This window comes from Trichosurus vulpecula, chromosome 5 (assembly GCF_011100635.1).
Source record: "Trichosurus vulpecula isolate mTriVul1 chromosome 5, mTriVul1.pri, whole genome shotgun sequence".
Taxonomy (NCBI): Eukaryota; Metazoa; Chordata; class Mammalia; order Diprotodontia; family Phalangeridae; genus Trichosurus; species Trichosurus vulpecula.
The window spans coordinates 54447836-54464177 of NC_050577.1; the positions used below are offsets into that span (position 1 = coordinate 54447836).

Here is a 16342-nt window from a genome sequence, read left to right on the forward strand (position 1 = left end):
CTTATGCTTTAACTCCCTTCTAAGAAATTTACCATCCAATGACACTGGCCTTCTAGCGGATCCCCAGGACCGACCATCTCCTGACTCCCGGTCTCCTCACTGGTTATCATCCTGGTCTGGAATGCTCTCCCTCATCATGTTAGCCTCCTGGCTTCCCTGCCTTCAAGACCCAACTTATTGACTGATGGACTGATAATCAGATGATATAGCCCTCAATGACGGAAAGTTGGCTGGTGTGTTTATTGAAGATCCACCTGTTGTATTATGAAAGTTAAACACAATTAGCACTTCTACTGTATAGAAGGGTTGGCTGGTCTATACCTTCTTTCATGAATCCTTCTAGCCACGGAGCCTGCTCTGATTATGGATAGCCCATGTATTTATGTGCTGTATATAATAACAACAGCTAGCATTTATGTAGCATATTAAGGTTTACAAAGTGCATATATGTTATCTCATTTCACAATTGACAACTCTGGGAGGTGCTATTATTAACCTCATTTTTCAGATGAAGAAACTTAGGCTGAGTGGTTAAGTGACTTGTCCAGGGCCACACAGTTGGTAATTATCTGAGGCAGGATTCAAACTCAGATCCTCACAATTCTATCCACTGTGCCACCTAACTACCACATTGGGAGCACCTTACATGCATATAAAAAAAAAAGTGTCCAGAAACGACTTTACCACTTCCCTGATCACAGTGAAAGGAATGATTCAGGGGAGACCCCTTGAGTTTGGGCCCTAGAAAACTACTCCTAGTATTTTATAGATCAGCATTTACACAAAGCTATAGCTTTATTTTTATCAGCTATTCTCCTCTTCTTTGCCCTCCTCCTACTACTAAATAATATTTGTAAAGCACATTAATGGAGTGCTTTATAGAGTATTTTACATATATTATCTCATTAGAGCTTCACAACAACCCTGTGAAGATAGGACTGAGAATGCTTTAGCTCCAACTGAAATACAATTTGTTTAATCAAATGGCATGTCAAAACAAGTGACAAGAAAGATCTCTTCCTTGCCCACAAGGGTATTACCATCCACCCACAAGTTCCTGTATTACTAGTGGGGAAAGGACTGGGGCAGGGAACTTAAGTGACCAGAAAACATTTGCAGAGGGTCACACACGTAGGGAACAAAGGTGGCCAGAGAACATGTATGAAAGGCTATGGGCATAGAGCACACCTGGCTGGGGCAACTCATGACACTTTTGAATGGGATGGATAATTGTGAAGACTTCACAATGTATGTCTAATGGAGTAGGAGAGGTTTTGGGATTTGGCTTTGTGATTTTGGAAGGTCAGGGCCTGGAACTGTGGCCCTTCCCCCTCTCTCAGATGTTAGAAGATAATGACCTTCCTGTGAGCTGTTTGTTTTCTGCTCCAGGAAGGTGTCCCCCCCCCCCCCCACCCCATTTCTTCTTCTAGACTTTCAGACGCCACCCTGGCAGTTGAGTTCTGATAGGGAAAAACCTGAATGCACCAGATCAACCTTGGTCCTCTGTGTAGTTTTTGCGCCTAGACTATAAGCCCACCTTCCAGCCAATGGTGAGAAGGGATAGAGGTGGGTGGGAATCTTTTCATTAAAGAGTATAAATTAAGGCAGGTTCCCTTTTACCTTGCCTCCTCCATTATAGAGGTATGCCCAAATCTTGCAAGGTTTGTAAAATAAATTTACTTTGTTTCTCCTAAGGATGTCTCTCCTATTATTTGAAAATCCTGTCCCAAACACTTTCAAGACACCAATACCCTCTTGCCCTATTAGGGAACTATTTGTAGGATCACAGATTTAAAGTTTCATGACAATTTAGAGATCACTGAGGGAAACAATTTAAGGATAACCGGAAAAATGCTAGATACATTCTAGCATTGCAACTTGAAAAGTAACACAATTAACTGGGCAAAAATATTTCCATCAAATGTCTCTGAGAAGTCAAATAAATAAGCATTTAATAAGCACCTACTCTGTGCCACATACTGTGCTAAGTGGTTGGGGTACAAAGAAAAGCTAAAAGTTTCTGGTCTCAAGAAGCTCATTGGGTAAATAGGTTCAAAAAAAGGTATATACGTTTTAAATGGGAGGTAATCTCAAGGGGAAGGCAATGCATTTTAGGCTTCTTTTAAGTCCCAGCTAAAACTCCTCTTTCTGCAGAAAGCCTTCCCTAACCCCTCTTAATTCCAGGGCTCCCCCTCTTTTAATTAGGTCCAGTTTATCCTGCAGAAAGCTTGTCTTGTACAGATTTGTTTGCACGTAGTCTCCTCCGTTAGATAGCAAGCTTCTTGAGGGCAGGCGCTGTCGGCCTCTTTTTGTATCCCAAGCGCTCAGCCCGGTGTCTGGCACATAGTATGGCGTTTAACAAATGTGTATTGAATTGAATATCTAAGATATACAGACAACTATCCTAAATAGGTAAGACCTGAAGCTATTCCCCATAGAAAAGGAGTCAAAAGATGAGAACAAACGGTTCCTAAAAGAACTGCAAACCAATCTACGGGGGTCAAGAAGGCCCCTGACGTTAAGGGGCGAAAGCTGGCAGCGCCAATTAATCACTGGGCCCTTTAAATTTGAAGCCCCGAGGAGTAGGCGGGGCCAGAACCAAGTAGAGAGTCACAGAATACATCAGAAGGTGGCGGTCTCCATGGAGATTGGCGCAGGTTGGTTACCATGGCAACCTACTCTTCAAGCGCCCAGCGCCCGGAAGGAAATTCCTCCGCCTATCTTGTCTTCCGCTCTTTACCCTGGGAAAACAGCACACCCGGCGCGAGCTTGGCTTTCTTATTGGCTGGAGGCGGGGAGAGGCGGGTCTTCGTGCTGCACGCCGCGCGAGAGCTTCGGTCTCAAGCTTTGTGAGTTCTTTCCCTTTCTCTTTCAGGAAGGGGCGGGTCGTGCGCATGCTCGGTACGAGGCGACCTGGAAGCTGAAACCCGGCTTGTGGGGAAACCTCAGGAACGGGAACAACCCTGGACTGTGAGTCGGCACCCGGCGCCTGCGGGGCTGCCGGTATGGGGAGAAGGGGACCAGGATAGGCGGTGGCTGTCGTTGTCTTCGACTGCCGTGTGGTTCAGGCCCGGGGTTCGTTTTCACCCGGCCTAGGGCGGCCTCGTGACCGGCAACCCCCCTGGCTTGCGGGCCTGCCTGGTCCACCCGCGCTTCCCAAGCCGACTGGGCATGCGGCCCCGCACGGAGTCCTTCCCGCTAGGCCTTTGTGTGTTCGTTTAGCACTTAATAATGCGCTTTCTGTGTGAGGGGAGTGGGGAACGAGTCAACGAGCATTAATTAAGCGCCTGTTGTGTGCCAGGCACTGTACTAAACTAGGGGCGTGGGAAGAAATGCAAAAACAGTCCATGCCCTACGACCACTTGCTTAGGAGACAACATGGGGGTGGGGTGGGGGAGAACCCGGAGAGGGGGGAACCCTGTGTACAAACTATTGCTCCATTATTGCTTAATGTATAAACTAGACAAATGTGTGGCTTCTATCTGTTGCTTATCGTCTATATAAATATGTATGTGTTTGTGTATATGTATACACACACTCATAATTGTGGTTTTTTCCACGTCTTCTCTAGAATTAGAGCGTGTGTGTCTGTGTGTTTGTATTGACCGTAAGCAACAGAAGGAAGCTGTTTGGATTAAGGGCACTTTTCGTAGAAGGTGAGTTTGTGATGGGGGGGGGGGGGGTTGGGAAGCGGTGCACGTGGGGTCGCGACCCACAGTTTAAGAAGTGACGAAGGGGTCGCCAGTGGGAAAAGTTTAAGAAGTCTTGCACTAGAGAGAGAGACTAGTTTTTCCTGGGAGAGAAGTGTCAGAGATAATCCAGGCAAATTGTTACTAGAAGGTGGAGGTAGAGATTACTTTCACCTGGAGTGAGTTAAAGTCAGCTCGGGTTTTCTTAACCTTTGTGGTATCAGATTTAATCCCGCCCTCCCAGCGTTCAGTTTTTCCCCAGAGCTATTCCCTAGTTTGACATAGCACGGGGTTATTCGCTGAGAGTAGGTGCTGTGTATACCGTTCTATATTCTTTTCCCAAATTAAAAAAACTAAGGTGAGAGAAGGAAAGCTCTGTGTGTGTGTGGCCAGGTTTCTCAAGTCCCATGCAGGCTACTTCTTGATATCTTGTTTGAAATCAAGGGCCCTGTGATAAATTTTACTTGGAAGAACACGCACACACATACATACATACATACACATATGTGTACATATGCATATACGTTCACACGTATAAATAGTAGGGCTGGCCAGAAAACAGGTTTCACATGTCTTCCCTAGTCTAGAATAATTTCTGATACAGTTCAATATCTTTCTGGTAGTCAGCAAGTATTTATTAAACATCTATTCTGTATCAAGTGCTAGGCTTTGGTGATACAAAGGGGCAAAAACAACCCCTTTCAGGAAATTAATGGAAAGAAAGAATAAAAAGGAGTTAAATGTCTACTGCTTTTATTAGAAATATCTGGAGTAGTGCTAGGTATTTATGGAGAGAAGCAAACATTTTTAATTTTGCTCATAAATTTGTGTAGCACATGGCAGTTTATAATTAAGATTTCAAATCACCTATTTTCTGTGACTGGTGATACTGGTTACAGTTTTCATTGTGACTGAGTGATACCATATTGCTTTAGAGGAGAAGCCTTCAGCAGATTAGTGGAATGCTTATAAAGATGGGACTTTTAAAAATTTGGTGATTCCAGAATAAGACAACAAACCAGATATATTTGCTGAAAACATTTATTTTAAATAAGGGCTCTCAATGTTAATTTTCTTTAATAGTTTTGGTGTCAAGGAACATTCGAGATGGCTGCAGCATCAGGGAAGGGATCATTACGAAAAGCAAAATCATTTACTGTAAAGACATCGTTAAATAATCCATATGCTATCAACTGGAGTACTCTGGAAAGAGATGATATGCACTTCATATTACAGACACTGGAAGAAAGATTTAAACATGTTGGACTTCAAAAGATTGAGACTCCAAAGAAGAAAAAAAGGCCTTTTCCAAAAAGGCAAAGCAAAGAAAAGGATACTGTTGATAATGATGAAGTTCCAAAGAAAAAAGAAACAGAAATTAGCCAGAAAGTACCAGGATGGACTCCTGTACATATCAGGAAACAACTTGCTATTGGGATTAATGAAGTTACCAGAGCTCTAGAGAAAAATGAACTTCTTTTAGTCCTAGTGTGCAAATCTGTCAAACCTGCTATGATGACTTCCCACCTGATTCAGTTGAGTGTCAGCAGAGCTGTACCAGCTTGCCAGGTTCCTCGCCTTAGTGATAGCATTGCACCTGTTATTGGTTTAAAGTGTGTTCTAGCTCTGGGTTTCAAAAAAAATACCCAAGCTTTTGTTGATGAACTAAAAGCTATAATTCCCAGGGTACCTAGTTTACATGTGCCATGGCTTCAAGACAAAACTAAAGATTCCCTGGAAGATACAGCATGTGAAACTTTAGAAAAGCAAGATGAAAGTGTTTTAGAAACCTCCTTTGAAGAGCTTACTAAAAATAAGCGAAAACTTGTTGAATGTCAGCAAGATACTTCTGCTGTAACTTTACAGCCCCTAAAAATAAAGAAACTGATTCCAAATCCCAACAAGATAAGGAAACCACCAAAAAATAAAAAAACTACTTTAAAATAACATGTGAAACATAACTTGTAACACATTTTTCCATAATTAAAACTAATTTCTGAAAATGAATTACTTTTACATGTGTCCTTGCTATATATAGCTCGTTAAATGTTCCTTGTAAAAAAAAAAAAGGTAACTTTAGGGCACAAAACATATCTAGGTTTAAACCAATATTTAAATGTATCAGTTATTAGAAAACCTGAGTATAAAAACAAAAGTTTATTAAAATAAATGTTCAAACTGATATAAATTCATTAAAGAGGCCAGTAAGATGCTGGTTTGTGAGAACACTTTTTCATCATAACTATATTCCTATCAAAATCGTTCTGCCACAGCAGACATTCATTCTTAATGATAGTACAGATGAAATTGGATTATAGCTGCATTCTTATCTAATATATTCAGCCAGAGAAAACTGGACTACAAATGGTCTTCTGGAAACAATCCACTAAATCTTGAAATTTGGAGTATCAGTTTATATCGAGTTTAACTCGATAATTCATGCTTTGTACACAAATGTCTTAAAGTGGTTGCCCTTTTCTCCCTCTATTACACATCTTGAGGTGGACTCATTTTGGCTGATTTAGGCTTACATTTCATCAAGGACTTGGGGAAAGAAAAACACGTACTACTCTGTAATGATTCTCTGAGAGACAGTGGGTTTGTATCATATAATGCAAGAAGGGATGGGAAAGCTACGCTTCATAGTGCCAGAGCTAATTTCTTGGCCTAATTCTAGTCATTTTACACAAAATATGGCACCTCTGTATATTCTAGATTAGATGGGAGAGGAATTAATACTTTAAAATAGGAATAATAGGAAATTAAAAAAGAAAACGAAAGGTTCCCATAATCTTAAATATGTGAAAAGCACATTTCCCATGGTATTCAGGAGACAGTGATTTTAAAAAAAGGTTCCAAGAATGTTTTTGTTGCTGCAGCGATCTCTGGAGCAGGGGTTCTTAATCCTGGGTCTGTATACTTATTTAAAAAAAAAGTTTTGCTAACTTTAAATGTAATTTATTTCCTTTGTAATCCTGTATATTTTATTCTACACATTTAAAAACATTGTGAGAAGGGGTCCCATAAGCTTTATCACACTCCCAGAGGGGTCCATGACACAAAGGTTAAGAACACCCTGCTTTAAGGATTCTAAAAAGGGAGCTGATACTATTTTCTTGTAGTTGGTTTATTTTCAATAGTGAAAAACTGAAATGTCCAATGACATTTGGATAAATGGCTGAATAAATCATGGAATATTAATATAATGAAATACTATGCCAAATAAATGACAAATACAAAGATAAATGAGGTGAGGCAAATGTCAGTTGACAAACTAATGTTCTACAACTGTATTGAGAAAAAAAAAACCTGAAAGGCCACAAAACTAAATACACAGGTGAATACAGAAGGAAGCACATAAAACGCAAATAGTTTGAATTTTGATGTTCTACTTGGAGAGGGTTTATTAATAGTAAGTCTCAAAGGTGCTTTTTAGCTAGAAATAATTTTTGGTTTTAATAGAGCAGAACATTTTGGAATTATATGTGTTTTCAGGATAGTGTGGTAGTTTCTTAAATTGTATAAAATACATGGTAATAACACAATACTTTCAGGCCTGGCTCTCACCGATCAACTGTGTGACCATGGTAGGTCACTTAACCTCTTAGTCTCTGCATTGGTTGAAGGAGTTGTATTAGATGCTGACTCTAGGTCTAAAGTTCCCTGATTTCCAGTCTAATTTTTTTTTTACCCAACGTGGGTAGTTTTACACAAAGTTTGTTTTGACATGTTTACTGGTAATATATTTAAATTGTACATGGGATAGACATGAATGTCCTATTGAAAAGGGTAGAATAAGTGGTTGATTTTGAAACCCCATCTGGATAAAGTTAAAAGAGGATCAAAATACTGTAACTGAGTGGGTAAAAGTAGTTTTACTTTAATGCCAAAACTCCACAATGTCATAGATTTTTTTGAAGTCCTCAAAAATAACTTTTTCCCCAGCTTACAGGATTCTCAATAAAATCTTTTCCCTAAATTAAAATATTTTAAGGTTAAAGTGGTTGTTGGAAAAAACTTTTTTTTTTTTTATTGGTTGCTTCTCTTTGGCTTTTTGAAGCCCCTTCCCTCCAGCAAAAACAAAAGAATCCCTTGGGAGTAGCATTTGAGAAAAATGCAGTTCCAATGATAATAAGACTGTGCCAAAAAGTTTTAGTGCAGAATTAAGCTAAAAGTTCTAAACTGCATTGAGACTTTTGGGACACCATGTATAATGAACTTTGATAGTTTAAAATGGCACTAAAACTTTTGGAACACCCTGTCGGCAACTAAACTGTACATAAGCATCCCTGTGGGCCTCTGGTTGACTTAGAAAACCTCATTAACATTACCTGTCCTCTATTGTATTTTTATTTATTTTGTTAGATGTTTCCCAATTACATTTTAATCCACTTCTGGCCACAGGCAAGAGTGTTGCTGGCAGTGATGTCTTGACACCTCTGCCTGTACTGACCCAATAGCCCAATAAGCCCCTCTAGTGGCAGGTTTAGAGATCACATGTTCTTCTGGTCAGTTCTCAACTAGGATGAGAGCTTCAGGCCTGCCCGTCAGTTTGTTTTTATACCTTACCAAGTGGAAAAGATATTTTAATTTCTTTTATTTTTATCAAGAGAAATGCCATCACATGGTTGTGAATAATTGTGAAATGAAGAGCTTTTAGAAACTACACTTACTGTAAAGAGGTGAAAGAATGTACTTTTGTGGTATTTAAGTCATGGCCAGTTACAAGGCCTCAAATCATTTAGCAGCTCCCTCTCTTTTCTGAATATTAGCTATATATATATATATATATATATATTATATACACATATATATTATACAGTGAAACCTTGCTTCAAACTCTGGATAAAAACACCATCGGTAACAAAATTATGAATACTTATTTACAAATAAGATATTTTCATTAGGATGACAGATGTCATGATAAAGTTGGTATAAAGGAACTTGTGCAATTTTGCATAAGCAATGGAAACATTTGAATTATCAATGCCCTGATAGCATTAGTAAATTCCACGGGGTATTTTCTTTTAGTTTGAGATCCTTCCCTCACGTTGCTTTGAGGAAAAAATCTAAAATGGGACAGCAGCTGTAACATAGAGTAATGAGTGTATAATCTTTCAGACAGCACATGTAATGACTGCACCAAACAGTTCAGTGCTACTGAGCCAATGCACTGGTCTTTCGAAGAATAAAGTACAAATCTGTGTTTTTATTGACTTGGCAGCATTGCTTTTTGGATAAATAAATGGACCAGTCAACCTGGTACATTTTATACCGCTCCACACTTAATTACCAAGACTTCTCACTTGAGCTACAAAAGTATTGGCCTCCATAAATCTGTTCAAATAATAGCCATGTGAAATGAATAAGCAAAAATATTCAGAATGAATCCTTCATCCTGTAACACTGACAGACATTACTACTTAATAAATAGAAATGCAGCAGTTTATCTGTGTATTAGCAAAGATTTTCTTACATTAATCCATTGCTGCAGTTCAGGTTGTATAAAAACAGTTCATTTTCTACAGTGGAAAAATACCTTCTCTTTGTTAAGAGGCAATCAAAGGTCTGAAAATAAGAGGAATGTGCTCTTTGTACCTTTCTTCCCCTGCTCCCTCCCAGCAATGGACTGTTAAAGTTGGATGAATTTTTCATTTGAAAATAGCCCAAAATAAGCAAAATTGGTCAGGTATGGATTTTCTTCAGATTTTATAGATCACTGTGATTTCACTTAAGTTGTGCTTTTATTCTTTGGAACAGCGGTTCCGGGACTTTGTTTAATACAACATCAACTCAAATGATGACTGCAGAGTTCTAGAAGGGAAAACGTCCTCCTACTGTAAAACAAGACCAACCTAAAGGAGGGGAAGAAATGGAGTAGTCAGAACATGGGACACTAATAAGAACAGCAGCAGCATTTACATAGCGCTTAACTATGTGTCAGGCTCTGTGCTAAAGCACAGTCTAGTATCTCAGTCCATCTTCTCAATACTTGTTACAGCTGAAACTGAGACAGAAGTTAAGTGACTTGTCCAGGGTCACAATGCTAGTAAATGTCTATTTGAACTCAGGCTCAGCATTCTATCCACTAAGCCCACCTAACTGCACAAGTGTCTGTAAGCAAACGAGTATTTACAGCAGAAGGTGAAAGTATTTCATTTTTAAAGGTATGTAAAACTCAGTATTAAAAAATACCTTTAGGGGCAGGTAGGTGGCGCAGTGAGTAGAGCACTGGCCCTGGAGTCAGGAGGACCTGAGTTCAAATGCGCTCAGACACTGGACACGCTAGCTGTGTGACCTTGGGCAAATTACTTAATCCCAATTGCTCTGCCCTATCCCTTCAAAAAAAATGCCTTTAAGAAAAAATCTAGGACATTTTATTAACTTAAATTCATTGAAATTTATCCTAGTTGCCACTTACCTTTTCAGATTCTGTTCCTGGACACCGCCAGTTATACAAATAATATTGCAAATTACCATCTCCTATACCAAACTTGAGTTTTTCTAGGAATGTTTTATTTTCCATCAAATCTAGTGCATTGAACACATCAAATCCTTTCTGCCAATTAAAAAAAAATTAAATTAACATTTTCAAAGTATTAGAGCTTAACATGTTAAGATACGATATCGTAATAAATTCCTTACTTTGGATTTGCATTTACAATTCTAAATACACAGTGATATCCATAATAAGATTTCCAAGTCTGAAGTTAAAAATATTTTATTCAAAACTGTCAGTAGTTGAGTCATCATGCCTAATGCCTTAAATGCTCTTTACTAAGAGGATACAGCAAGAATCTCCAGGACTAGTGAGCCAGAAAAATTAGACCAGCAGACTGCTTTTTAGATCAAAATTGACATGATAGAGTCATTTGTGAAAGTGTGTTTTTAGGAGAATGATGTCTACATACTGCATTGGTCCAAATGTAGGTTGCCTTTCCCTGTCCCCAAAATCTGGTCTATAGAAGAATGTTACTTTGGATTTTTTCAATGCATGCCTATGTGTACATACTTTTCTCTTTCAAGGACATGTCATTTTAGAGAGACAATCAAAGGTGGCTCATATTTGGACCAGTGTGGTTGCTCATTCTTGGGATTTCTAACTATTGAACTCTGGGTTCTGACCATCAGAAAGGAATACAGAGTTCTAACAATTTCATGTAGATTGGTGTATTGAAGTTGAATTCTTGTTTAAAAAATTAAACTTTAGGATATTAACCACATCTAGATAGATCAAAATTAAGTGACTTAGGGCTTGGATGAAATACTTAATTTTCCAATTCCGTGTCATTACATGAATGACTATTTTTTTCTGACACTGCAGCAACTGAAATCAGAATATAATCATGAGCGATGTTGATTGGCTGGGCTCTTTTTAGCTCTGTTTTTGTTTGGGTCAAGAAACACAAAACTTTATTACCGAAGCTCAGAAAAACTCATGGAATTCTGTTTGGACACGCTGTCACCATAAACTGTTTTGCCATATTCACTCATTCTATCACAGTGATTTAGGGCTTGGTTGTTTTGTTTAGAAGACTATGTCTCCCTATCTCCCCCTGGGTGGAAGTGAACAGTTACTCTCAGGCCTGAGCCTCCTACTTATCAGCACAGGAGATTGGATCTGCTGCATTTCAGATGATGGGCCAGCCTGCCCCTCTACTCCTGGAGGATCAGCACATCAGTGCCAGATTTAGTGAGGACCCCCAATTGGCTTTTGCTCAACTGCAGCTCAGAACTCTTAAGTCAAGTTTTCCCTCAGCCTCCCCCAGTAGCAGGTATTAGGGGCATGTGCCTGTTGTCTGAAGCAAGTTACCAAGAGTTAGCCTAGCTTCTGGCTTGAGAAGTGCTAACACAATATGATCAGGTAAATTAAGATTTTCCTCATTTGATCAGATATTTAACTGACACAAGGAGCTTCTTTTTACAAATCCTCTTAATTTTCTAGCTTTGTTAATATCCCACTGCTTTGACTCTGTGCTATTTCATAAATCAGAGACAAATAACCATGCTGAGATTTTTCTTTTAAGGTAATAGGAATGTTTGTGATGTTTAGAAAGATACCAACCACTAAAGGTTCTGGGGAAACTCTTGTCAAACTCTTGTCCTTTGATTCATGATCAAAATATTGAGATGTTTTTAGAGTTTAACCATCTGTGTAAGAAAGTTTTTGGCAAATAAATTTTGAAGAAAAAGTTGCTTACCAATTTAGCTATAATGAGTGCATCATTCATTAGGTCCAGTAGTGGAGTCTCAGTATGAATGTTGTAGAAGGAATAAGCAGCTTTTAGGCTTTTATGAACAGGGTGATGCATGACAGTGGAAGGCAGTGTGTAGAAGCTCAGGAAGTCAGTTAATGTACCACTTGAGCACTAAAAAACAAAACAGATGTGAGCTGTGAAGTATGACCCCCGCCACACACTAATGTAACAATTTAAGTCTGATGAGTGCTTTTGGCACATAAACCTGAGATAAGAACCCCCATTTTGTAATGAGGAGACAGGCTTTAAGAAGATAAGTGACTTGCCCATCATATCCTAGACTCTTTCTACCTTGCCAGGCTGATTTTACATTACTCCTTCTTTTTACCATCTCACCAGACTGGCCTGGCTATGCCTTATAAGTGACCCTCCTTCTGCTGCCTCTGATATGTGACACTGGCTGTTTTCCATGTTTGGAATGGTCATTCTTTCTCCCTTCTGCATCTTAAAATTCCTCAGTTCCAGGATGAAGTTCTTCACAAAATCCTGCTCTTTGAGACAGAAACTGTTTTTGCTGTGTTGACTACACATTCCTATCCTCAGCAGAATAGATAGTAGAATTAATAATAAGCATTTATGTAGCGCCTTAAGGTTTACAAAATGCTTTGTGTATGTTAACTGATCCTTACAACAATCCCGTGAGGTAGGTGCTATTATCCCTATTTTACAGATGAAGAAATTAAATCATAGAGGTTAAGTGACTTACCCTGGGCCACACAGCTAGTAAGTGTTGAAGCTGCATTTGAATTCATGTTTTCCTGACTCCAGGTCCAGCACTCTCTACTATGCTGTTTGATTGCCTACATGAGCAGGCAGGGACTGTTTTATTTTTTTCTTCATATTTCCAGTATCTGACACTTAAATATTTATTGATTGTCCATGATCACACAGATACTAAGCACCCGAGACAGGATTTGAACCAGGGTCTTCTGACTCCCAAGTCCTGCATGCCCATGCCACTCTACCTGTGTGAAGGGGACTTATTTTGTTCCCTGTTTTTTCATGAATGTCCAGGTTTAATTTGCGTTACTACTTTAGGATGAGACACCAGTAAAGGTAGGATTCATACAACACTATTTGCCAGCCGAGATTAGGAGGGTCCGCTACATCTTTTGTAGGATGTGGGGTTGACTTCATTGCCAACTTAAAACTGGAATTTATATAAGATGTTCAGGGAGGTAAAACTTTTGAAGTGAAAACTTTCTGGGAATGATTTGTAGATCAGCAGCACTGATAAGAGCACAGGAACTACCGATGAAAACCTTCACTGTATAGCTTAGAATGAGAGCTCTATTTAAGAGAGCACTTCTTAAAATTTCTCTAGGTGTACTAGGCAGTGCGACACTGACTCATGCCTCTCCCCAACCTTTCCTACTTTGTTTTGTTAGAGATTTTCTTTTGCTTTTTGTTAAATAAGCCTAAACATCAAGCTCAAGGAAAGCAAAATTCATAATTCTTCTTAACAGAGACATTTTACTGTTGTTCAGTGGTTTCAGTCATGTCCAGTTCTTTGGGACCCCATTTGGAGTAATCTTGGCAAAAATACTGGAGTGGTTTGCCATTTCCTTCTCCAGCTCATTTTACAGATGAGGAAACTGAGGCAAACAGGGTGAAGTGACTTGCCTAGGGTCACACAACCAGTAAGGCGGGATTTGAACTGTGGTCTTCCTGACTCCAGACCTGGTGCCCTATACACTGCGCCACCTAGTTGCCCCATATTTTACTAGCAATTACTAAAAGAAGAAAGATTATTTGGTTGGTGTAAGTATTATGCCGATGAATTTTTTGTACACCCTTTGCGTATGTTTTATTATATGATTTTAGAAAAACATTCTATAAGGATTGGGAAATTGGTTTTTGTTTTTTAAAAAAAATGCTCCCAGTCATTTCTTTTTTAACTTTTGACTATGAATTCCTAAGATTGACAAAAGCTATGAACTCATAGGTAAAAGTGAACATCTGAAAAATCCCTCCTCCCTGTTTTGTGCTTAATAGCAGGTAAGTGTGTCTTTCACATTCACAACCAAAGACTGTTATAAAATTACATTTTGAGTTTTCTCTCTGACTCTGAGTCCTGCTTGGTATATTAGTCTTAGGAAGTGAGTGTCTTCTATAAATAAGGAAAGAACAAAGCCCCCATCACCCAAACAAAACTGGGTGTACCTGTCCTGAACTAAGAAGTGCTGGGGAGGCCCATCCTCAGAAACATTGTTTTTGCCCCTTTAAGACCAAGTGTCCACCCATCTTCATGAACCCAAAGGTCCAATTCCAGTAAATTTGGCTTCAGATTCTTAAGTTCTGTGCATAGGTTTTTTGTTGTTGTTGTTGTTCTGGTATGGTATAACTGCTACCACGAAAGGCACTCATTTAGAAAGTGTTTGCCAAGGGGTGGGGAAATACCCCAAAACCCAATTTGAAGATACATCATTTTCCTGTCATCTCCTGATTTTCCATGAAATGCCACAAAACGGTATAACAGCAAGGAATTCAGAGATATTTGGACAGTTACATTTTTTTTTTCCTGATGATTAGGAAAAAACTTTGCTAATGTTTTATATAGGAAACAGAATTAGTCAGGATCTGATTAACCCAGTTTAGAGAGTATCCTTTTTTTTTTCTTCTTTACTGTCTTTCAACCTCTTTGTTTTATTAAATGCTTCCCTGAAGTTTGGAAAGGAAAGCTATTAAATTCAAAGTATCCTGTCTTTGATTGGAGGTAGAGACTCCAGATTCAGAGAATTAGAGGTGGAAAGAATCATCATCTAGTAAACTTTCTTTGTTTTATACGTAGAAAAAGGAGGTGACGTCACTTGCCTGAGATCACACTCATGAATGGCAGAACTAGCACTACAAGTCAGATCTAGAAGTCAAAAGTCCAAGAAAGATTATTAGGAAGGGGAAGCTATTTTCCTTCATGCAATCTATATTCCAGCCAAACTCTTGAGTTCTCCCTTGAGTTCCATGGTAACTTCATTTCCTCTTTTTTTGTCTGACAGGAGTACTTGACTAGTGAATCAGGCTATAGATCAGGGTGATTTATTTTCATGGGGTTCTTGAGCTCAGGGGGAAAAAATGACATATCTTTTTTCACTAGTACCCAACTGAAACTTAGTATTTCCTTCAAGTATTTAAAAATGTTATTCTGAGAATGTGTCCATAAGTTTTACCAGACAGGCAAAAGGGCCTACGACATGAGAAAGGTTAAGAACTACTATGGATAAATAGTTTATGTGAATTTTAGCCAAACTGTTCTTGTGGACAGAATAGAGTGATATAGTCCAGACAACAGTACTAATATTTAACAATAACAGTAATAGCTGACATAGCACCTCCTAGGGGCCAGGCACTGTGCTAAGTGCTTTATAAATATCTCCTGCAAGGTGGCTGCTGTTATCCCTGTTCTACAGATGAGGAATTATGCAAACTGCGATGGAGTGACTTGCCCAGGATCACACAGCTAGTGTCTGAGGCCGTATTTGAACTCAGCACTATAGCCACCATGTTACCCAGCTGAGGCCAGGAACCACTTTTCATCTTCAATCCCCAACACTCTGCATATAGTAAGCACTATAGTGTGTAGTATAGTATGGTAAAAAGCTTGTATAATTAGTATAGTAAAAGCTTGTTCAAGTGGTAGTCTGCAGAATTTACAAAAGATAGTCTTTTCATGCAAATTTATATCTTCTTATAGATATACAACATAGGTATTTTGTAGGTTCATACAATGTCTTTAAATTGATGAAAATATATAGATGGATAATATCCATTTCATGCTGAGGCAAACAAGTTAAGTGATTTGCTCAGGGTCACACAGCTAAAAAGTATTAGAGGCTGGATTTGAACTCAGATCTTACTACACCTAGTATAATTATATTCAAAATTTGTGAAAAGTCATGCCCTAAAGAGTTCATCAATAGTTCAGTATCAGCTAGAAGGGGTTCTTGACTGGAGTGCCCCAAGGATCTTGGCTTAGTCTTTTGCTATGTAATATTTTTATTAAAAACTCGGCTAAAGCTACAGCTTTACCTATATGGGACTCCATGCTTGGAGGAGATAGCTAAGATGATAGGCACTAAAGCGATTTTTATTAGCTGGAAGATTGAGCCAAATTTAATAAAAAGAATAAGTGTTAAGTTTTATGTTTAGGCCCAAAAACTACATAACCATTATGACATAAACTTTTGCCAAAATAGTTTCCTAGTAAATTTTTTTTTAAAAAATATTGAAATACTTTTAGGAATTTATTTTTTTGTGGAAGAAAACAAATTTGGCAAATGAATTTTAAGAGCATTATAAGCAAAGACAATTGTTGTTGCCAATTTCATAGTCAGGGTAATAGGGAAAGGAACAAGCATTTATTAAGAACCTGCTATGTGCCAGGTATTGTGCTGTGTG

General features: G+C 38.7%; 2 protein-coding genes across 5 annotated transcripts in view; one reads left to right on the top strand and one right to left on the bottom strand.

Moving 5' to 3' along the window:
* Positions 1-2873: 2873 nt before the first annotated feature.
* Positions 2874-5983, top strand: RPP38 (ribonuclease P/MRP subunit p38). Of its 2 annotated transcripts, XM_036761687.1 has the most exons (3): positions 2874-2970; positions 3572-3656; positions 4773-5982. In XM_036761687.1, exon 3 carries the CDS (start codon positions 4797-4799, stop codon positions 5634-5636), a length of 840 nt encoding a protein of 279 aa, XP_036617582.1. In that variant the 5' UTR covers positions 2874-2970; positions 3572-3656; positions 4773-4796; the 3' UTR covers positions 5637-5982. The 2 variants fall into 2 exon arrangements, with proteins under 2 accessions (XP_036617582.1, XP_036617583.1); XM_036761688.1 differs by lacking the exon at positions 3572-3656 and having other exon boundaries at positions 2880-2970; positions 4773-5983.
* Positions 5984-8878: 2895 nt separating this feature from the next.
* The window catches only part of NMT2 (N-myristoyltransferase 2), an 89470-nt gene continuing 82006 nt past the window's right edge, over positions 8879-16342 (bottom strand). For all 3 annotated transcript variants that reach the window (XM_036761437.1, XM_036761438.1, XM_036761439.1), the window contains exons 10-12: positions 11891-12058; positions 10111-10248; positions 8879-9544 (exon numbers count right to left, since the gene is read on the bottom strand). In XM_036761437.1, the coding sequence (XP_036617332.1) occupies positions 9524-9544; positions 10111-10248; positions 11891-12058 (327 nt within the window). In that variant the 3' untranslated portion in view covers positions 8879-9523. The remainder of the gene's footprint in view (positions 9545-10110; positions 10249-11890; positions 12059-16342) is intronic.